Here is a 23,285-nt window from a genome sequence, read left to right as displayed (position 1 = left end):
GCCAGGGGGCAGAAAACCACAGGGAATGGAAGGGGCACTCTCTGCTTATGCAGAAACGTTTAGGAGATATTTTAGGAGTTTTTACCGTCTTTTCTCTCTCTCCTGTCATCTAACCTTGATTCGAGATCTACTTTACTAATTGGTGACAGAGTGGTCCGGGGCATTGTGGGGACTTGCTCACAACTGGGATGAAAGGGGACACATTCCTTCCAGTCATTTAATTCTGTCGCCACTTGTGACAAGCACAAGAGTACAGGATTCTTACCATGCTCTGCTCTCCACCCTTTCTCAGCTGGGCCCAGGTTTCTGGGGGGCAGGTAGGTGCCTGTCTCCCTCCATCAGCCTGGGCCTGTCAGTGGCCCCCAAGGCCACCCTGCGCTGTGCACGCACGGCCAGCATCCCGGGGGGTGGCCTCCTGATCCTCGGCCTTCCCCCCACACCTCGCAGCTCACCTTTGCGTCTGGGATTGTTTCTGCACTCCAGGTTTGCAGACCCCCTCCGTCTGTGTCGATTTGCTTTTATTACAAGTAAATGGGTAACAGGTTAAGCCGGGACCTCGTGCACAATGGGAAGGGCCCCAGGGAACGGCTTTATTGATTTCCTCTGTGCTGGCCCGTGTGTGTTCAGTTTCAACCTGCAAATCAGTCTCCCACCAGGCAGCTGTGAAAGCCCCCATCTGACAGGCAACATGCCTCGGCCGTCCTGACTCACCGAGCCGTACGAACAGCACGCCGGTAGCAGTGATGGTCTTCACCCCGTTGGTGGCCACGCACTGGTAGTACCCGGTGTCCGTCGTGTCCAGGTCTTGGATGCGCAGCCGAGAACCATATTCCGTCTTCCGGATGATGACCCGCCGCGGCTCCTGCACGACTGGGGCGTCATTCTTCAGCCACCGCACGCTGGGGGGCGGGTTTCCAGCCACCTTGCAGTGTAGAATTGCTGTCTGGCCTTGGACTATGGTGATATTGTTTACTGGCTCCAGAAAATTCAGAAAGTAACCTGCAAAGGGGAGTGGTCACAAAAGAGCAAACTTCAGTGAGGGCTGGAAGGAAGGGCTGCCTGGGGCTCCTTCTGTGAACTGCTTGGGGAAGGTTCTGATTTTCTCTCACATACATACAGTCCACTCTACTTATTGGCGGTAATTCTGTTCTAGAATGTTGCTGAGAACACTGAATTAGCAAATACTGAACCATTGCTCCCAGGAAAAATACAGAGTTAGCTTCCTGCGAGCCCCTGGTCATGGCATTTCATCAAGTGATCAATACATCACCTTGTTTTATGTGTGTTTCTGTTTACAGACATCTTACTTAATATGTATTGTTGATACATTCACATTGAGCTCACAGCCAACAGCACTATAACTCAGCCTGAACAAAGCTCATCTAACACACGTGTTTTCTCCATGAGGCCCATCACAGCCTTCTTGACCTTAGGAACACCAGACAGCACTGAAGTTCCATCATTGGGGACATTTTAAACAGCAAAATCACCAACAAAAAGCATAAAAATGTGAAAAACATGGGACTAAATAGACCACGAAAAGGACACCTGTTTACAGTATGAGCTGGAACAACGAGGCAGAGTGTCGCCTTGGTCAGCCTCAGCTGGGAACGTGTGCATCGGGCAATTCAAAATTGTTACTGATCTGGGCATGTCTGTGAATGACCACAAAAGCACCCTCATCACTTATTTTGGAGTTACAAATATATTTAGGCAGTAGGCGAACTTGCATATATGGAATCCGCAAATAATGAGGATCGATGGTACTTCTCTTTCCAAAGTCTAAATCTAATCTAATCTCATGAATTTAAGATGTAAATTCTTGCTCAGAAAGTCCTTCCTTCCTCCTACCACACCATCAAGCACAAAGCTACAAAAAGAAAATAGAAAAAACATGACAAAAGAGAGACATCCTCAAAAGCAAGCTGGCCTGAACAGGACAGAAACGACGAGGCTGAGTGTTGCTGAAGGCTCTGTTCTGCCGCACCCAGGTCAGAAGCAGACAGAAGCCGTCCAGGGCTTGCACACCAGAAGGAAAATGGGCTGAAAAGTACCCAGAAAACAGAGCGAGCGGGGCTGGAAACGCTGCCCTGGAGGGTGGGCCCAGGTCAACCTGGTGCAGGAGCTCTCAGCTGGCGACACAGGCTGTGGGGAGCCAGAGGAAGTGAAACGGACGGTGCAGGGGAGGAGTGTGTGTGTGGTGTGTGTGTGTGTGGGCATGATGTAGGTCAGGGGCTGGGAGGTTACTCTGTCAAGATAAACACGCACACTAAAAGTCTATAACACCTGAAAACAACTAAGGCTGGACAGACAAGACAATCAATCATTAGGAAATGAACTCACTTCAGACAAAACTAAGATAATAGAGCAATCTGAAAATGACTATAAAATATTTTCATGATCTGAATCTTTTGGCCTGATTTCTGGTTGGTCTCTATTCTTTTCTTTTTTTTTTAATGAAGTCAAAAGATTGAAAGATAGCATATATGTTATTACTGATTTAACTGGTAGAAAATTACAGGAAGGGATGGTTTTTATTCACAAGGGAGAGTGGACAGATATCTGTCCAGAGAGGTATCACGAATTAGCACCGATTATTATTTATGATTATTATTAAGAACATCATTAGGTTCTACCTTGATTCTCTCCTAGCCAACCCTTTTCTCAACACACTGAATTAAGTTGTAGAAGAGAATTCTTATGGATGACACAAAGCTGGATGGTAACTGAAGTGTCGATAACAACCCCATGAAAGGATGGGCTGAATCAAGCTGGGTAACATTTGGGATGTACACTCATGAATTTCATTAACTCAACCACACAAGCTCAGCTTGGGGAGATATGTATACCCTTTGAACACAAGAACAAAGCTGATTTGACAGTGTGAAGCAGTTCCTTTGATATCACCTGGGCTGCCCAGATTACGTTACAAGCGTTTCACTGCGTTCTGGCCAGAGCCCATCTTAAGCAGCGAGTTTCATACGAAGCACCTTCAAGTTACCTAACACTCAAACACTACATTAAGGTCTTCATAACACTAAACGCACAAGAGGGCATATAACATAATCATCAAATTGTAATTTAAATAGCAAATGACATATTAGATTCAAGTCACAATGATCTCTTCTTTTTGGCACAAGTTTAATTATATTCTCATCTCCACACTGACAACAGTTCCTCCAAAACCATGGCTTCCCAGTAGACACATGCAATGGCTTCGTGTAGAGTAGAATGTGAGGGTCTGTGTCTCCAAGCTGACTAGCAAAAATCTAAAAGAAGCAGGCCCAGGGGTACTGAGGGCTGGGTCGTGGTGGTCGCTTCTGGTTCTCATTTCAACCATTTGGGGGACTAGCTTGAGAGTTGTCCTGCCACTACCCCCCTCCATTTTTAGGGCATTTTCATACATCAACTTGGGACATCTCCACTGATCAGCTAAATATCTTGAAAGATATAGCAGGATTGTCTTCAACATGGAAAAAACATTTGTCTAGAAAGTGAGAGGAGTGGTCAGAGAAGAAAGTTAAGGAGACTGTTCCTTTGGTACAACTGAGAAGGAAACCTGGGGAGAAACCATTCGGTCCAATTACCGTAAATAGACCTCAGTATCAATGTCTTCAAGAATATCTTTTTTACATCAAATGGCTATGGAAACATGGAACGCTTCTTCATCGTTCCCATCAACAGTTTCTCCCACGTCCTTGGATTGCCAAATTGACAACTGTTTAGACTTAGTCTTTTGGCGTTCCCCAAGAAGGCTCCTTTTTGAGAAGAAGTGCAGAACGGGAAATGAAGGAAAAATGAGCTCCTGCCAGCTCTGCCCTCCCTCCTCATGGGCACAGAGAGCTTGGTGTTAACCCCATCCCACCAGGTGGGACGCTGTAAGACCATCTACTGGAGTCAGAGCTAGGCTAAATTCAGAGACAGTGCCAGTCTTTCCCTTTTACATGCTTTAGTAGTAATAGCTAACATGGACAGAAGAAATCCACGTGTGCTGGAATCAAGCACCTTACACACTTCATTTAATCGTTAAAGCACTGTTGGCCATATCTGTTTATGTGAAATATCCAGAATAGGTAAATCCATAGAGACAGAAAACAGATTAGTGGTTGCCAGAGGCTGGAGGAGGGGAAATTAGGGAGTGACTCTTAATGGGTATGGGGTCTCTTTTTGGGGTGATGGAAATGTCTGGAATTAGAGAGTGGTGATGGTTGCACATTACAAATGTAGTTCTGGAGTCAGGAAATGCCTCCGGAGGAGAAGTGGGCAAGGCAAGACCAGAGAGACAAACCAGGTAGAAGCAGCCAGGGGTGGAGGTGTCAGGCAAAGGTGAAGGCCCCTCTGTTGAAAGCATCCTTCCCAGAGTACTGGCGATCACCGTCAGCTTTGCTTGGACCAGGGGGTCAGGCCTCCACTGATTTCCTCCAAGCCTGAGGCGCCCAATTTATCGGGATCCCCTTCACTCTCAACTAGATGAACATTCAGCCCTGAAGCCACACTGTCTCAGTTCACAAAGGAGAATCTAGGGAAGTGATCTAGTCCACATGTGGAGTTCTTACCAACTCTTCTCGACCCTACATCGTCTAAACCAGTGGGGTTCAACTCTGTCTTCACACTGGGGTCACCTGGGAGCTTATAAAAAAGATCTGCCTGCACCCCACGGCAGTTAAGTACCAGTGGAGGCCTGGGCAATGGCATTTGTCAGAAGCTCTAAGTGTGCAGCCTGGGCTGAGAACCTCTGCTCTAAAGGGCCAAAGAGAAAGAAAGGGCTGTGGTTTCAGTGAACCAAACCCATCCAAGAACTTAGAGCAGACATGAAACAACACTGAGAAGAAGCATCACTGGGGGGGAACACCGAGACTAGAAAGAACGATCCTAAATGGCCAGCACCTACACCCGGGGAGGTTCCAGATGCAATGGCATATAAAAGGCCTGTCCAGCTGGGAATGGACAGGCAGAATCTCCATGGATGGCACCCACATCCCGACCAAGGCCTTGAAGCAGCCTCCTTTATGCTCTACTGGAAGCTCAATGACACCAAAACTGTAGGTGGATAATTTGGTAACGTCGTAAATTCATAGCTCCCTCCCTAGGTAGGTGAGGTAAACTGAGCCTTCAGAAAGAAATTAGAAGACAGATAATGGAGAAAAGCTAATGTATATCCATGGTGTCAACACTCCTGGAATTGTATTTCCCCTTCCCCCACTCTCCCCTACTGGAAGGGGGTCCCTTGCTTTTCCTAAATCACACCAACCTGGTCCCTCGTTGTGCATGGCCGAGAATACCTTGTCCTCAGATCTTTGCTATTTCTCAACGGTCAAGTCTCTGCCAACAAGTCACCTCCACAGAGGGTGTTCTCCTGGTGCCCCATCTAAAACATGCTCTATTCATTTCTAACCGGCCCCCACCCCACTGATCTTCGCCTGTTCCTATGGCAACATCGCATTTGTTAAATTATGATGACTGAAATATGTTTCAACATCAACAATAACAAATGTTACATTTTTGGGTAATTTTCTCAATTTCATGGCTATTTCTCTTCCGGATTCAATTTATAATCATCCCGATAGGGGCTGGCCCCGTGGCTTAGTGGTTAAGTGCACGCGCTCTGCTGCTGGCAGCCCGGGTTCGGATCCGGGCGCGCACCGACGCACCGCTTCTCCAGCCATGCTGAGGCCACGTCCCACGTACAGCAACTAGAAGGATGTGCAACTATGACATACAACTATCTACTGGGGCTTTGGGGGGAAAAAATAAATTAAAAAATTAAAAAAAAAATCATCCTGATAGTTTCTTTTAAAACTTGGGGTATTGCTGGAGAAAGAACTGCATTTCCAGATGATCTGTATAAACTGCCTCTTGACAATATTGAAGAAAGCACGGTCTATGTCTCTATTTCAGACCTTGTCATCTATTCAGAAAAGCTTTACCTTTTTTTTCATACAGACCGTCACATTTATTTTTAGGTAGATTTCTAGGTCCTCTATAATTTTTCTTACTATTGTGAATTGGTTTTATTTCTACTATTTCTATCTAAGTGGTTTAAGGCTTATAGAAAAACGATTAGATTTCTATGCATTGTACTAATTTCCTACTGCCGCTGTAACAAATTAGCACAAACTTAATAGCATAAAACAACACAAATGTAGTATCTTACAGTTCTGAAAGTCAGAAGTCCTAAAAATCAAGGTGTCAGCAGGGCTGAATTCCTTCTGGAGGCTCCAGGAGAGTCTCTTTCCTTGCCTTTCCTGGCTTCTAGAAGTTGCCCACATGCCCTGGCTCGTGGTGCCTTCCTGGCATTATTCCAGCCTCTGCTTCCTTACATCTCTAACTAGCGACTCTGACCCCGACACTGACCCTCGCGCCTTACTCTTGTAACGACCCCTGTGATTACAGTGGGCCCACCTGGATCATCCACAGTCATTTCCCTCCTCAAAATCCTTAACTTAATGCCATCCGCAAAGTCCCTGTGCCACGAAAGGTGACATACCCACAGATTCTGAGGATTAGGATTCAGACATCTTTGGGAGGCCATTATCCTATCTACCATGTATATTTTTCTTTTATCTTGCCATTTTACTGAACTATCTTATTAGTTATAATAGTTTCTGAGTTGATTGTTTTGGATTTTCTACATAGATATCATCTTCCTCAGATAACAATAATATAGCCTTTCTGCTTTCAAAATTCATACTGCTCATATCTCCTTTTGCCTAATTGTTTTGTTCAATATTAATTCTTCTTGATTTAACGGTTTCTAATACTGAAATGTTGCAAACGTACAGAAAAATACAGATATTAATATAATAGTACCCATGTACACAACATCAAGATTTTTATGCTAATATTTTACCATATTTGACTTACAGCACTTTAAAAAAAATAAATAAAACATTCCTGAATGCAACTAAAGCCCACTCCTCCTTAATTTCTCCCTCCCTCTCCAGAGAACTGGTATGTACTATTCCAGTGCATATTTGTATTATTTTATATTTTTAGAAATTTTCCCTGCAAGATCATCCTTGCTAGCTTTTTTTTTTTTACTCTAAGTCAGCTTGGGATTTATCTTTGTTGATGTTGTTCACTTATTTTAATTACTGTATAATATTCCACTGTACAAACCACAATTTCTTTATTTCCCAATTGAGGGGCAGTACGTTGTTTCCACATTTTTGCTAGTAAAAGCAGTGTTTAATGACCACCTGTATACATGTGTCATCCTGCACATATACAAGAACACCTCGAAAGCATCCACCTGGATGCAGAAGTGATTATGTTATACAAGGCCTTGAAATCTTTCATTTATCTAGGTCTCAAAAGTGCCTGAAACCATCTGTACTCCACCATCAATGTCGAGTAAAGGTGTTTCCCCTACAACTTTGCCAACATCTGGTGTTTGGGGGCTTTTAAATATTCGCCATCTGATGGACATGAAATAGTGCTATTGTTATTTGGTTTGCATCTTAAGAATTCCTCATGAGTGTGAGCATCTTTTGGAAGGTTCCCTGCCCACTGGGGCTCTCCTTCTGTAGCTGTCTGTTCAAATCTTTATTCTGTCACTCTTTTCCTAACTTCTGCAGCTAATGAATTTTTTTCCTTTTCTAATACATGCATTAAATGTGAAAATTCCCTTCAACTTCTTCTTTAGCCATCCAATAAATTATTTAATCTCCATACGGTTGGTCAGACCCAATTATCTTGTAATTTACATTATAATTTTTTCTTATAGCCAAAAGTAATTAAAAGTGTGCTGTAACTGCACCGTTGTCACAGAACATGGTCTACATGATGAGGATTCTTTGGTACCACTGAGATATGCTTTACGGCCTAGCGCACAGTCAATTCCTGTAAATGTTCCACATTTGATTGGTAAGAATGTGTTTTCCCAAATTTCTCAGTGCAGGGGTTTATATATGCCTATTAGATCAAGCTTGTCGAGTTTATTGTTCAAATTTTTAATATGCTTATTTATTAGTTTCAATGACCTATGTGTTAACTGATTCTGTATCTGTCAAATGGCTACTAGTAATTCTGTCAAGCTGTGTTCATATATTAGAAACTATGATCCTGGGTGCAATAAACATGAGGTTTATTACATCATCTAGTCCGCATATTATTATGTAAGGCTTTTGTCTAAAAGGCCATTTTTGTCTGCTATTAATGTAGCTACCTGATTTTAAAAATTAAAAATACAGAGTAGGACAGAGTCTATATTTTTAATTTTTAAAATCATCTTTTACAATTATGTATTTGACATGAATCTTGTAAACAACACATAAATCAACATGCTAATTGATGAGTCTATATGCGTTAATCAATGAGTTTTTTAACTGGTTTTATTCTTAATGCTTTTATTTTGCCTCTTCATTCTCCTTTCCTACTTTCTGTTGATTTTTTTTCTTTATTCTCCATCTTTCCCTTTACTTGTTTGAAAGTTATACTTAAGTGGAGGGCTTAACTACTTTTTATAGGCATCCCTAATTTGACAAAGTCTCCCACATATAACCAAATACCAGCACCTTGAGATGCGATCACCCCACGACCACCACAGCTTTGAGGCACTGCTTCCCAGCGTTCAGTTACACTCCGTTCAGAAGCCCCCAGTGTCATTACTATAGATGAGTTTTACTACAGGGGTCTATGTAGATCTGCCAACCTATTTACCAAGTTCTTCCCTTGCCAACACTTCTTGCCTCTCAGTCCTTCCTCCCAGGTCAGCTGAGCTCTCCCTGACTCACATTCGTTCTCTGGGTGAAGGACTGAGGTTGTAAACACTCCCGGTCTTGGTCTAAAAACACCTGTGACTTTCACACTTGAGTAGTAGTTTAGCTGGGTACAGAATTGCAGGCTGGCAGCTGCAGGGCTGTCCCCTGGCTCTGGCAGTTGCTGTCACAAGTCCTGCTGGTTCTTGGTCCTTTGCGGGTAATCTGACTTCTTAGGCTACTTTCCTTGCCCCCCCAAAGTATCACTAGCTATGAATTTATTTCTATTTTAGCCTCCTCAGGCCTCAGTGCCATTCCTCACAGCTGAAGAGTCATGCCTTCCATCAATTCTGTAAAATTCTCTACCAACATCTCATGAAATAGTCTCTCTCCCCTCCCCCGTATTCCTCCTTTGGAATCTCCTTCTAGATACACACTGAACTTCCTCACACAATTCCTCAGAGCTCTTCACCTATTTTCATATTCCTTATCCTTTTTTTATCTATGCGCTATCTACTCTTAACCTGTCCATCAAGTTTCTCATTTCACTGACTACATTCTTCATTTCTAGAAGGTCTCCTTGGTTCCTTTTCAAATCCACCACTGCTTTTTCTTCCTTTATCTTTAATCCTTCTGGCTTCATTGTTTACTAACTCACTACTCAGCCTGGGCCTCTCTGAGTTGCTTTGTAATTTTTCACCGTAGGGCTGGTTTTTCTGTGGGAACTCCTTGAGGACTGGGTTCCTGCAACAGGCAGTGCCAAGTTTCCATGTTAACTCCTGGGCATGGGATTCCCCCACGACATTCTGGTAATGTACACGTGGTTTCCTGAGGTTCCGGTCCAAGCTGGATTTATCATGGAAAAGCCTGTGTTTGCCACCTCGAGCCAGGGTGGAGGCAAGCCCTCTCCCCACCTCCCGGGTCTGATGGCTGAAAATCACCCTTCTTTCTTAGGTCTCCTAGGTCTTATCTACAACATCTCAGTTCTCTGGACCCCCTGGGCCCCCTTCTGGCTTGATGTTGAAACCCAAGGATCCTGGTGAACTGAACCCAGCAGAATAGTGTCTACAGCAGGGATGATATTTCATAGGCTTTATATTAGGGTATGAGAAACGTAAACATTTTCCGAAAACCAAACTTGATTTTTGTCTCAACTCCGTATTTCTCCTGATTGAAGGAAACGTAATACATCCAATGCCAAATGAAATCAGTAACTTTAAGGTATTTATTTATTACACGTAATCTCAGTCAGGAATTTCCTGTTCCCGAGTGTCCTCTCTGATGTAGTATTTATGTTCTGGAGGCTACTCCAGCATCAACACATTGGAGGATCCGATGTGTCTGCAGCTGCCCTTTGCTGCACCAGCTCTGGCTGAGGTGTCCACATCTTACTGGTGTCCCTCTACTCGGGAGCCCACAGATGCATCCACATCAGCTCCACAGCCATGTGGTGACACCACCTGTCACTGTTGGGGAGCCCATGTCATAACTGCAAGCCACCTGCAGCATCCAACTCTTCGTCTCAGATACACTTTTTCCCAGGATACTCGGGCTGTTCTCCAAGGCTACAAATGGAGAGAGGCCACCTCACATGGCTCCTGTCCCAACAGCCCAGGGCTGTCACCTACAAGTCTGTTTCCTTCCTATTCCTGGGCATTTCTCCATCTGTCTTGCAATTTCATCTAAGCATTGACATCTTTTACTAATATTTAATGGAGCACTTTTATATAATTTAAGTGGGAGGGTGGCCAGGTTAGTTTGGTTCACCATTTTTACCATCATTAACTCTCTGAAGGCCAAAATGAAAGCTAGAAAGAAAGTTCTCTAAAGAGTAGGCACAATATTGCTTTCTCCCTGGGTGTTTAATTCACAGCCAGCCATTTAACCTCTCTCAGCTTCATTTCCCTTATGTGCGAAATATGCGGTTTGTACTAACCATTGCTAAGCTCTCCTCTAGCTCACAAAGGCTTCCTGTAGAGCTGTCCCAAACCCCTCCAGACATGACTGAACAGGCCAAGAGGAGCCGGGCACGGGTGACTGAGAATTCAGCTAACTTGGATCCAGTCAGCACCCACCGAGTCCGAGAGGAGAACAGTCTTCCCTTCAATTATCCAGGCGGGTTTCCCCTTCCTCACAGAGGAACTAATGCTAATGGATTCCATCTCCCCAATGCCCACGCCAGCTCTCTGCTCGCCCCTAAACTCTGCACAGTGGAGCTGAGTCCAAGCATGAGGACACACCAAGGGCAGGTTACCAGGGACACCACTCCTGCCTCACAGACAGACCGATGATTAATGATTATTTTATCCCAACCAACCGTCCACACATTCGCCAACTTGGTCAGATTACTTAGGTGTTTGAGGATCCGCTTGTTTACCAGGCCACACTGACCGGTCTGGGAGGGAGATAAGGAAAGCCTTATGTGCTAGGGGTCACGAGGTCACAGGGCTTCGATTGGTGGGAAATAAAACAGACAACCTGCCTGGAAGGGCAGGTGACAAGGAGACCCTGAGAGCCGAGGAGACCCTGAGAGCCGCACGGAGAATGTAAAGCTGCTCCTCCCAGGGGGGCGGGGGGGGGGGGGGATTTAAAGATCAATAAATCATTGGGGGGGCAGTGGCCGTGGTCACTCCTGCTCAGACTTTCCCGCTGAGCTGTCTAGTGGTCTGCACAGAACCAGCTGCAGAAAATGGAGGGGGTGCTTAACAGTGGGAGCAAGAGGGGCAGGAAAGGAGGGTGTGAGGTCAGAAAGGATGAGAATCAGAGAAAATGAGGAAAATAGGGAAAGAGGAAATGAAAGGACCTGAGAGATGGAGAAAAGCATGTGAGGCTGTTTGCACATTTGGAGAAGGGTGCTGTGCGGTGAACTGCGTCCCCCAACAAGATGAGTTGGAGTCCCGGAGCCTGTGAATGTGATCTTGTTCGGGAATAGGGTCACCGCAGATGAAATCAAGTTTAGATGAGGTTCATATGGGTGGGCCCTAATCCAGTGGCTGATGTCCTTATAAGAAGAGGGACATTTGGACAAAGACACACAGAGAAGAAGGCCATGTGACAACAGAGGCAGAGATTGGAGTGATGTGGCCACCAGCCAAGGAACTCCACGGATTACTGGCAACCAGAAGCACGGAGAGGCACGGGACGCTTTCTCCCTCAGAGCCTCCAGAAGGAACTAACTCTGCTGACACCTTGATTTTGGACTTCTGGTCTCCAGAGCTCTGAGAGAATAAATTTCTGTTGTTGAAGGCCCCTAGTCTGTGGTACTTTGTTATGACAGCTTCGGAAACTAATGCAGAGAGAGGGGTAGAGGGATTGAAGAAGAAAGGCAGAAGGGACTTGGAAGAAAGGAGATAGCTTGACAAACCAAGACCCACACACAGGGTGACACCCACATCCTCACAAAGGGACAGGGACATGCGCGTGCACGCGCGCACACACACACACACACACACACACACTCAGAGGGCTCAGACACAGGAAGACAGACCCAGACATGGAAAAACAGATACAGACACGGACAAACTCAGAGAGAGAAACACACAAGAACAGGCAATGGGGGATATCCATGCACCAGCGCATATGGCGAGGGTCACACAGAGAGAAACGCACACAGATACAGACACAGAGAGGTGGAGGCACACACACACACACACACCAGCGACAGAGAGAAGACAAGCACACATGAATAAGCCCATTGCAGTATGGTGTTCAAACCCAAGGGGTAGAGGAAGAAGAATTACTGCCTCATCTGTCACCTTCAGTAGAAACAACAGCAATTGACAACACCAGCCAGATGACAGTGGCCTCCAGTTGCAGCAACTCCCTCCCAGCTAAAGTGCAGGTGGCCAGAAGCTACCCTGGGAGAGCAAGGGTGGGCTTGGGGGCCTCTGGGAAGAAGGAGGAATGAAGAGGAAGGCTTGGAGGCAGAAATCAGCCTCCCTGGGGTGGGCTCATGTGCACGTGTACGAGGCCCCTGCCACCCAAGCTCAGCCCTGGATGGCACGACTGTGCACACTTGAAATCTCTTATCTATGGGTTGGGTTTTTCTCCCAACACTGTTCAGTTTCTCCAGATTCCGGACAGCCCAATGGGCACTGAAATTCACAGCCGACAGGAGGCTCGGGGGCTCCACAAGTGGCCGTCACCTTGAGAGTGGCACAGGGCTCAGAGCCCAGAAACCCCATGTTAGTTCTGTCCAGAGGAAGTTGAGAAACATTTCAGGCCTTCTGCTCACTGCCTGGGGAGCCCCAGGTTTCAGTGACCAGCCAGGCGACACTCAGTGGGGACATGCAGAGGCCCAGACTCAGCTGGACCCTGCCCCCAAGTTCCCAGACATAGACCTAATGCTAACTGCAGTGAGGATGCTGTTTTCAGTTTCACCCTGTCAGCCTTGCAGACCCTCACTCTATAGTAAACTCCAGGAAACAATCACATACACACACACACACACACTCTGAGAGTTCCAGAATAAACCAGAAACGCACCAACATACATGCTAATCAATCCACTTCCTACATAAATCAGGAACCTGACACTCAGTAAACAGAGAACAACAGGCCTCGCCTCCAGGCCAACGTGATGAACTCTGCTGATGGCTTTGTTTCTCTGTCCAGGGAAATTTTAGTTCAGCACGGCAGCTCAGCATGTTGCAAATATCAGGGGACAGCCCGGGAGTCAGGCATCGATTCCTGCCCTGTCATTTAGGATGCCCTTGGGATCACCTATAATTGCAATGTGTCCCCAGGTAGGGAGAGTCAGGAAGCCCCCTCTGGTCTCAGGTGGGCGATGAGCAGCCCTTCTCCCGAGGCAGGAGACACAAGCACGCCAGGCCTATTTTGGGAGGCTGCAGGCCAGACAAGACCAGCGCCACCCTCCTGCACTCTCAGAAATCATCCACTGCCCACAAACGTTCCAAAGTACTGATTTTGCAAAACCCAATATGTGTTACATACGCATTGAAAATACAGCCTTGGAACAAAAGAGCAAATGGATTCTAGGCCAAATGTATGCTTTGTAAGTATAACAATAATAATAAATAGCATGTCTAATGTAGCAAGGAATACAAAACTCCTGTTAAATTCCATTCCCATGTTAACCCAGCACTATAACCGGAGTCCTAGGCCAGCTTCGGTCCTACCGATGACAGTACCTTGGCATACGGAAACTTCAGGCAAACTTCCCAGCTGTAAATCACATGTCTTGGGTTCCTTTTCTCTTCTGTATGGCTTTTTCTCTGGGATCTCTCTCTCTCTCTCTCTCTCTCTCTCTCGATACCAGCCACCAATTAAATGTTAAGTGCTCAATACTGGCACAGCGCATCTGAACACAAATGCTTTCTGTGCTTCTAACTAATCCTCAGGTCCTATTTTGCTCAGCGGAGGCAGAGCGGTCCTATCACTGACGGCCTGCCATTCCCACCTGCCTGCAAGTTACAGATGTGTGAGCATTATAAACGGTAACTGGATTAAAGAAATAGCTCATTCAGCCCATTCAGCTATTATTACTTTTTATATATGATTTAAGCCAAAGTGGGCTGAGCAGTGACAGCCCTTGAATCTCCTTAAACAGACAAGCGCCTGGACTATCAAGTCTGCAGTGCCAGGCCAGTTCCTTCTGTCCCTGAGGCTATGGGGAGGAGGCTGGGGACAGCAAAGGAGGGGGGAGTGAGTCCCCTTCTGTGCAACAGCATAACCCAAAAGGAAGTAAAATCATCTACAGGACCAGAGAATTGGGCTGCAAGGGCAAGACTGGGGCCCCTGGGTCTCCCCGAGACTCCCAGGTGCCATTCACTAGGATCCTGTCCCTAAGGGGCGGCTGAGGTCTCGACACCAGAAATTGATGGACACGCTGACAATCATAATTGTGATGATAACCAACGGGATCAGCATCCAGCCACTGCTTTCTGGGTGACTGCTGTGCGCTGAGCCCTTCTATCCCCCAAATGGCTGGGGGTGACCCTGGGTTGAGAGCGGTGCCCTGGCCCCAACAGGACAGCACAGCTGCCATCCAATCCGGGTCTGTCCTCTGGCCAAGCCAAGCTCAGACAGCTGCACTCACCACGCTCCACTACCCTGGCTGCCACCACGGGGAAAACGGGCCCAGATGGCTGTGGTTCTCTGTTTCCTTTGGTACTGCCCTTTTACAAGCATGCATGCACACATACAGACGCACAGACACGCAGACACCTGCATGCACATATGCACACACACCCCCAGCCACCTGACTGGTTAACTCCTGTAATTGGTGCTTCCGTGCCCTGGAGAGGTCTAAGGCAAGCTTCCAACCCCTCACTGAAACTCCCCTCAGCACTGCACACGCATTGAAGCACGCATGGTGTTAACACAATCATTAAACTGAATGTCAACTAAGCAGAGGGTCCTGTTCTGGGCTTGAGAAGTTGCTTGAACACCAAAAAGGAGGTCCCAGAATCCCACCTAAGGCAGACTCGGACTCACCAACGTCTGGAGCAGCTGACTAGATGGGAATAAAAATCTCTATGAACGTTCAGCTCATGGTCATTTCGGTCAGCAAATGCGTCTTCCACCTAAGTGGACCACGAGTCCTGCAGCTGCCTCTGCCTCCCAGAGGGCGTCTGCGAACACTTCGCTCCAAGGACAGCGGTAGCTGGGGTGGTGCTTCCCCCCACCCCGGGCCTGCGGGCCCCCAGCCCAGGCCCTCCAGGAGGCCCGCACTCCCTACCTGGGCAGAGGCGGCTGCATCTAAGGAGGGTTTCCAAGGGAATGTTAGAGTCTACGGAATGACTGCAGGTTGGAGTTTAGCCCGTTACTGTGGTTTGTCCACTGCTCTTCACCCGGCCCCACCTCCCTCCTAACTGCCCCCTCCACTTCCCCTCCATCATCCTCCAGAGGTGCCAGGGTGATCTTCACAGAGAACGCATCAGGTTACACCACGTCCCAGGCCGAACCCTTCCACGGCAGAGGACGGCACTTACGACGATAGAGAACTTTCTCCTGCCCTCTAAAGAGGTGTGCATGCTCTAACCAGGACTGGCGACAGAACTCTCTGTGATGATGGAATATTCTAGATCTGTGCTGCCCATCTCGGTGGCCTCTAGCCACACATGGCCATTGAGCACTTGAAATGTAGCTAGGAGAAGCAAGGAACTGGATTCTTAATTTTATTTAATTTTAACTGATTTAAGTTTAAAGAGCCACATGGAGTGATGGCCGCAGTACTGAGCCTCACCGACCTCTCTGACCTCATACCCCAGGCCACAGCCACCACCTTCCCTCAGCTCCTCCAAGGCCCGGGACACACCCCTCCCATCTCCTCTTGGCCAGTGTCCACTCTTCAGATCTCAGTGCAACAGCCTGTCCCCAACCCAAGATGCCCTTCCTTTCCTTCCAGCTTACCACGTCCTCATCTCTTCCATCGGGCTACTCACCACAATTCCTAATTTTACAATAACCTGCCAACTCCCCAGTCCGGTGAACTCACGGAGGCAGAGACCACACCTGTTTCGATCAGCAGCGCGTGCCCGGGCCTCACACAGCGCCTGGTACAGCAGGGCAGTCAGTAAATACCTGTGGGCCGTCTGGACCACTGGCTAAGTCTGACTTTTGAGAAAGGATTTCAGAATCTAACCTTCAAAAACTATCTTGCTTCCTAAGAAATGTGTCCCGAGGCCCAGCATCGTACACAAGCGTCCAGAGCACAGGCCTTCGCTCCTGGGGGGCCACATCCCTGTGCTGATAGAGACCCTCCCCCAAAGGCAGCCTGGATCGTGCGAGGTCACAGCCACCGGATAAGGACTTCCAGGGGGTCAATACAAGGAAACCAACTGGTGTAGTTACTACATGTAACATCCTGAAGAGGAATCCTGGCCAAGGAGCCTCCACCCCGGGCACCACCAGCAGCAGGTGGAGTCCCACCCAGCGATTTAAACGACCAACCTCTACGAAAACAGCACACAAGCGGGGAGGCATTCTGAGGCGAGAAGGGAGCTCGGCACCCTGGGTGACCCCAAGAAGCCCTTTCAGGACACAGAGAGACGTTCTAGCCACCTGAGCTGAGACAGGCAGACTCGATCATCGCTGCTCAATCCCCAGGAGACCTGGCCTTGGACATGTGAGGTGAACACATTCCTGAGGGGACCCACCATGTGCAGGGGGCCCAGAAACTATTATGGATTTCTGGGCTTTGAATAACGCTAAAAAAAAAAAAAGGGGGGGGAAGTAGAAATAAAGTAGCCGTTTTAATAGATAATTGGTATGCAGTGAATTGTGCCCCCGCCCCCGCAAATTCACATGTTGAAGCCTTAACCCCCAATGTGATAGTATTTGGAGGTGGGGCCTTTGGGAGGTAGTTAGGTTTAGATGAGGTCATAACGGTGGGGTTCCCAGAATGGTATTGGCGCCCTTATTGGAGATCTCTCTCTCCGCCACGTGAGGACACAGAGAGAAGGCGCCGTGTGCAAGCCAGGAAGAGAGCTCTCACGAGAACCAACCATGACGGCCCCTGACCTTGGACTTCCAGCCTCCAAGACTGTGAGAAATTCCTGTTGATTGAGCCACCCAGTCTGTGGTGTTTTGTTACGCAGCCCGAGCTGAGTGAGGCAGTAGTCTAAGGCAATATGGGGACAGTGGATGAAGCAGGAAAAGAGCCACTTTCTCAAGTAACTGGGCTGCATCTGAGGAAATGTGTTCTATCAACTCTACAGACCGAAGACGCCTATGAAGTGCGCAAGTGAGCAGTGACCCTAACTGACCTCTGGGAAAGGCTGAAGCAGCAACAAGACAAAGAACCTGCTCCTTGGTGACCCTGTGGAGGGGGCCACCTGCCCGCCTGAGGTGCCCACCCACTCTGGACAATTACATCAAGAGAACAAGCCCAGAAGACAGCTGCTTGCCAGCAGGAGACTCAGTGGCCAGGCCAGCAGTCCAGCTCCCAAGGCTCCACTCAGGCCCATGGAGCACTCACCCCCAAGGCCCCTTCCTTCCTCTGGTGGCCATCTGCCTACCCCTGCCCACTCGCTGGCTTCCAACTGGCGCCAACCATCCCTCAACACTCTCACAACTGTGTCAAGAGACACAGCTATGGAGGTCAGCATGACACCACGCCCACAATGGGGCAGCACCAGACCATAGGGCACCCTGGCCATCAATTCTGGCCATGCCTTGAGTAGAACTGGCAAGCCAACCATGAGCCTCTCTACATGGTACTCTGAGAACACTTCCGAACACCTGTATTCAAAGAACACTTCACAGTTTACCTTTCAGAGTTGGAATAGGGCTGTCATGTCCATCCAGTTGTCCCAAAGGGTCATTCGGATCAGGAACCTCCACTTCCCCTGGGCAAGAGAGCACAGCACACAAGTTAATGAGATTGCACTTCAGGGCCTCTTCCTTTGCTTCTCACACAAACACAATAGTGTTCTAGCAAAACTGCCCACTGTTGACAGAAAACCTAGAGGGATAAGGCATTATGGTAACTTCTAGAGGGCTTTTGTAGCATCAGATTTGATATAATAGTATAAGTGATTCTTAAGCTCATCCCAAGAGTGGCAAAATGCAAATGCTTTGCAGCACGAACAGATGAAGGAAATGTGACTGAAGCCCTGCGCTTCAATGGGAGGGCGAGAAATTAAAACACTGGCTGGCAAAATAAAACATTTCTGTAGCCAGAGTCAGCAGGCTGTCCTCCAGATACAGGGCCCTGATAATTCTGAATAAATTCAGAATTGGAGAATTTCCTAAGCAGCTCATTCCACTCCTGGCCCCCAGATCCACTGGCAGCCAACGGCCAAGCATGGATCTACCCATACCTGTGAGGACAGATGGTTCTCATCTTCACAACAAAGCAACCCCACCCCTCAGAGACTGTGCCAGCGGGAGAAGCCACTCCAAACTCATAACACCAAGGGCAAGAACAGATCCGGTCTGCTCAGGACGGGACACTCAACTTGGAATACAGCATGAAGACACGGGCCCCTGTCCCCAAATCCCTGGGGATGGACAGGTGGGTGTGACTGACGCCCTAGAAACCGTTTGGGCCTCAGACCCTTCTCCATATCCCAACCCAGTCCCCTTCTCATTCACTTTCAGACTTTCACTGGGGACCTTGCCCTGGACTGGGTCCCACTGGTGGGGGCGGGGTTAGAAACGGTGAAGTCAGGGGTGACTCTGACAACACATCTCCTGGATGGATCTGGGTTTATGGCATCAAAGCCTGTCAAAGAGTGGGACACACACACGCACAATGGAATATGATGCAGCTTAGAAAGGAAGAGAATCCTGATGCATGCAGCATCATGGATGGACCTTGAGGACATTATGCTAAGTGAAATGAGCCCGTCACAGAAAGACAAACACGTATGATTCCACTTATCTGAGCTACCCAGAGTAGTCCAATTCCTAGAGACAGAAAGCAGAATGGTGGGTGCCAGCAGGTAGGGAGGAGGAGGAATGGACAGATACTGCTTACTGGGTACAGAGTTCCATTTTGGGAAGATGAAAAAGTTCTGAAGATGGATGGTGGAGATGGTTGTACGATGTGAATGTACTTAATGCCACTGAACTGTGCAATTAAAATTAGCTAAGATGGTAACTTTATGTTATGTGTAGTTACCACAATTTTTTAAAAAGTCAAAGACAGTTTATAATACAATATTGGGTCACCCCACTTGGTTGACAGACGAGAGACAAGAACAAAGCATCCGGACACTTCAGACCCCTCTTAAGAGGAGGCCTTGCTCAGAAAAGCTGAGGTCTAAAAGTGGAGCACGAGTGATTTTCAGACGGAACCAGGCATGCAAGATTCTTCAAATTGTTTAGCTAAAACAATACGGGCACTGGTGTCTCTAAGGTAATCCTCTCCATACTGCCGGTTCCTAAAGCACAGGATGCTCAAGGTGACACACCGGTCTATAGCACCCTTAGCAGTCAGCCCCAGCTCCCAACCAGCCAACAGGGAAGATTGTTTCTGAATGGCCCCGTGGCTTTTCACATCTAGTTTTGGAAGGTTCCTTCTTTCTATCACTTCTAGACCAAACTTGCCCACCCATCAGAAGCCATGCTCCCGTGCCATCTTTCATAAAATGTTCCCGATCAACCATTCAGAAGTAACATCTTCATTCTCTAAAACCACCCCCCAGGCCATACACCTCTCCTACGGCAATCATATCATTCTCCCAAGTTAGTGGTTGCCTATGTTTTAACCTTCCTCAGTGGAATGTAAACAGCTGGAGGCCAGCAGGTGCCGTATCCCCAGGGAGGGCTAATGGTCCTAGCATTGCAACCTAGACAGAACCCGGGGCTGCTACAGAACAGAGATAAGCACAAGCTGTGCAAGGCAGTCAATGGATTGTTGCTAAAGAATTAAAGACTTCAGTATGGGTTTGAAATTTTAAATTGGCATGTTACACATACCATCACTCAGCACTGTTTAAATGTAGAGAGACCGCAGGAAATCAAACACACTTGTACTATATACACACATCTGAAAGAGGCATAAAAATTATTAACTGCTTAGAAATTGACAAATGGTGTGAAACAGTCAAATAAATATACACCCTGAAGAAAAACAAGCGCCATTAGTCCAATTCCACTGCGGAAAAGATTCCCAGCTCTTCCAAGGCAGCCTTCAAGTCAGCAGCATAGGAATTTCACGGACATCAGAGTTGGGGCGTGGGCAAGCACACTCCTTGTGGGAGGAGAGCCAGAGGTCATCCAAGTGTTTCTGTGCCTCATAAGCAGATGTCACCCCCACCCAGACATGCAAAGTCGCCACTGACATTAGAAATGCCGAGATTTTCTCTGAATATGTTGCACTAGTCAGTACGTACACGGGGATTTGATTTTTCGTTTCTTTTAGCCTCAAGCATTACCCTACGTAAAATCTGGTCTGGGTATTTCAGCAAAAGAGTATCACCTACATATTTGAGAAAATGGGTGAAATTTCAAGTAGCCCACTAGGCTGATACCAGAGCCCCCCAAGCATTGGGACATGGAGGTGTGAGCATCCAAAGGCTAAGGCCCAGCGCATTTCCTCTGCCAGTCAAATACGTAAATGAATTCAGGATGTCCCATCGCCACCATCCTTAGAACTGACACCTTAAGTTTCAATAAAACTAGGCCGTACTGTTGCTTCCTGAGAAATAAGGACACCATTTATATTCTGAAATTAAAAAGTGTCATTCTCCTACACCACATAAAGTTTAGGCACAGAATGGCTGCCCTCACTCAAGACACTGTGCCTCCTAAAATTGATAAGCAATGTAACAGGGGCATACATGAACCTGGGGAGTGAGTACAGGTCCAGCGTTGCAGCAGATTCCAGCAGGGCTTCTCCTGGCCCCGACAAGGGTGAAGAACAAAACTCAGGGAAAAAAATAAACACAAAACAAAAACAACAAAACAACAAAAACTGCCACACACATCAAAATGTCACTATGAGTTATCTGGAATTACACAGGTAATTTAAATTTCTTCTTTTATTTTATTTTTAAATATCTCTACAATGAACAAGCATCAATTTTTTAATGGATATAATTCACCTACCATAAAATTCACCACTTTAAAGTGTACAATCTAGTGGTTTTTAGCATATCCACAAGGTTGTGCAACCATCTCCACCATGCAATTCTGGAATATTTCATCACCCCCAAATGAAACCTTGTTCCCATTAGCAGTCCCCCAATTCCCTCCTCTCCCAAGGCCCTGTAACCACTATCTATTTTCTGTCTCTGTGGATTTATCCATTTTGGATATTTTATGGAATCACACAATATGTAGCCTTTTGAATAAACATCAATTTTATGATCAGATTTTTTAAATTTCATGCCTGGTAGTAGCAAAAAGAAAAAAAAGTCAGAAGGCTAGATAGAAGCACGCTGTGCTTCCTGATTAACAGAGGCCATTAGATGCTACATCAGCATGTCAGACCATTGCCCAGAATCTGTGGGGAGGTCCTGGCTCCCCAAGTGGAACAGGATGTGGAGGATGCACTCGCGACTCAGAGATGACTAAAGGATGGAAGAGAGACAACTACTGAAAACGCTAGAGCAGCCAGGATGACTGATCCCAAGACGTGCCGGTTTAGGAGCTGAAAGGCTCACTGGCAGAGACCAGCACACGTCCACACTCCTGCTGCGGGAAAGGCGTGGCTCTCAACATGGAGGATGAAGGGGGGGTTTCATCACGGTGAGTTTAGGGCCACCATAACGGTCGCAGCATTGGGAACTCATATCATCTGCTTTCTCCCTGACTAGCACGTTCTTCTGCACGTCACCAGGGCTGGCCAAACGACCTCCATCCACATTCTTAACCCCATGACCTGCCTCACAATTACTGCCAGCCCAGTTCAGTCAGGAACTGGTCTGAGGTGGTGTGTGCCCAGTAACATCACCCATATGGCCGTCCCGAGTGCTGCTTTATGCAAAGGCCCACCTAGGTTTACCTGGTGCTGGTACCTCAGCCTCAGCTGGCTGACTGGATACAGGGGAAGACCTAGAGAGAGGAAAGACTCTGAGAGGAGACTCATCTCCTCAAGCTCCTCGGGCTTAATTGTTTTCTTCTGAAAACGAGGATTCTACTCAGAGCAAATTACATGTCCTTTGTTTTGTAAAATATTAAAAGGTATGCTTAGCACTAACGCCACATGTGTCCATCAAGGGTGTCCAATTTATGATGATCTAACTTTTCCTACTGGATGTGGGTGATTTTCATGGTAAAAACACACACTCAGGGAGACCAGGTAAAGCTACTGGAAAACTCAAACCTTTGGTAGCATTGATGGGGTAGTGGTGATGAATTAGCTCCTCATTCACTTTTTGAGGATTAAAGAAAAAAGAACATTTAACATGAAACAAAAATTTAAGTGCAACTGTTTGCAATGCACTGATACATTAGATGTATAGTTTGATCCATGTCACAATTGCACTTTAACACCTATAGCAAAGATTAACTACAACATGGAGCCCAGATGGGACCCTGGAAGAGAAAAAGACATTATGTAAAGGGTAAGGAGATGTGAGCAGTATGGATCTTAGCTAGGAATAATGGATCAATGTTGGCACATTTGCTGTGACAAATGTACCATATGAATGTAAGATTTAACACCAGAGGAAACCGATGTGAGGTACATGGGAACTCTCTACTATCTTTGCAACTTTTCCACAAATCTAAGACTATTCTAAAGTAAAAAGTTTATTGAAAAACAATTACACATGCCAGTACCTTGTTCAAGGCCCCAACCAAGTCTCACAGGTAAAGAAGAGCTTTAGGGATAATCTTATCCAAACACCCTCCTTTTTTTTTTTTTTTTTTTTTTTTTTTTTTTTTTTTTTTTTGCTTAAGGAAGATTAGCCCTGAGCTAACATCTGTGCCACTCTTCCTCTACCCTGTATGTGGGATGCCGCCACAGCATGGCTGGTGAGTGATATAGGCACACGCCCGGGATCCGAACCCGAGAACCCGGGCCACCGAAGCAGTGCTTGCAGAACTTGAACCACTCGGCCACTGGGCCAGCCCCAAACACCCTACATTCTTAATGACGTAATCATTGGAGACAGCCCCCCAGCCAGGCCTGAGTGCTAATCGCATGAACAGAATACGACACAGATTCAGG

The 23,285-nt window shown here is 47.0% G+C and overlaps 1 protein-coding gene across 2 annotated transcripts in view; it reads right to left on the bottom strand.

The window, feature by feature from the left end:
• The window catches only part of ROR2 (ROR family WNT receptor 2), a 205,084-nt gene that overhangs the window by 30,810 nt on the left and 150,989 nt on the right, over nt 1-23,285 (bottom strand). For both annotated transcript variants that reach the window (XM_004428320.2, XM_014785963.2), the window contains exons 2-3: nt 17,932-18,009; nt 712-999 (exon numbers count right to left, since the gene is read on the bottom strand). In XM_004428320.2, the coding sequence (XP_004428377.1) occupies nt 712-999; nt 17,932-18,009 (366 nt within the window). The remainder of the gene's footprint in view (nt 1-711; nt 1,000-17,931; nt 18,010-23,285) is intronic.

This window comes from Ceratotherium simum, chromosome 20 (assembly GCF_057802395.1).
Source record: "Ceratotherium simum simum isolate JZ-2026a chromosome 20, ASM5780239v1, whole genome shotgun sequence".
Taxonomy (NCBI): domain Eukaryota; kingdom Metazoa; phylum Chordata; class Mammalia; order Perissodactyla; family Rhinocerotidae; genus Ceratotherium; species Ceratotherium simum.
Note: the sequence above shows the minus strand (reverse complement) of the source record. Positions and strands in the feature narration are given on the sequence as shown.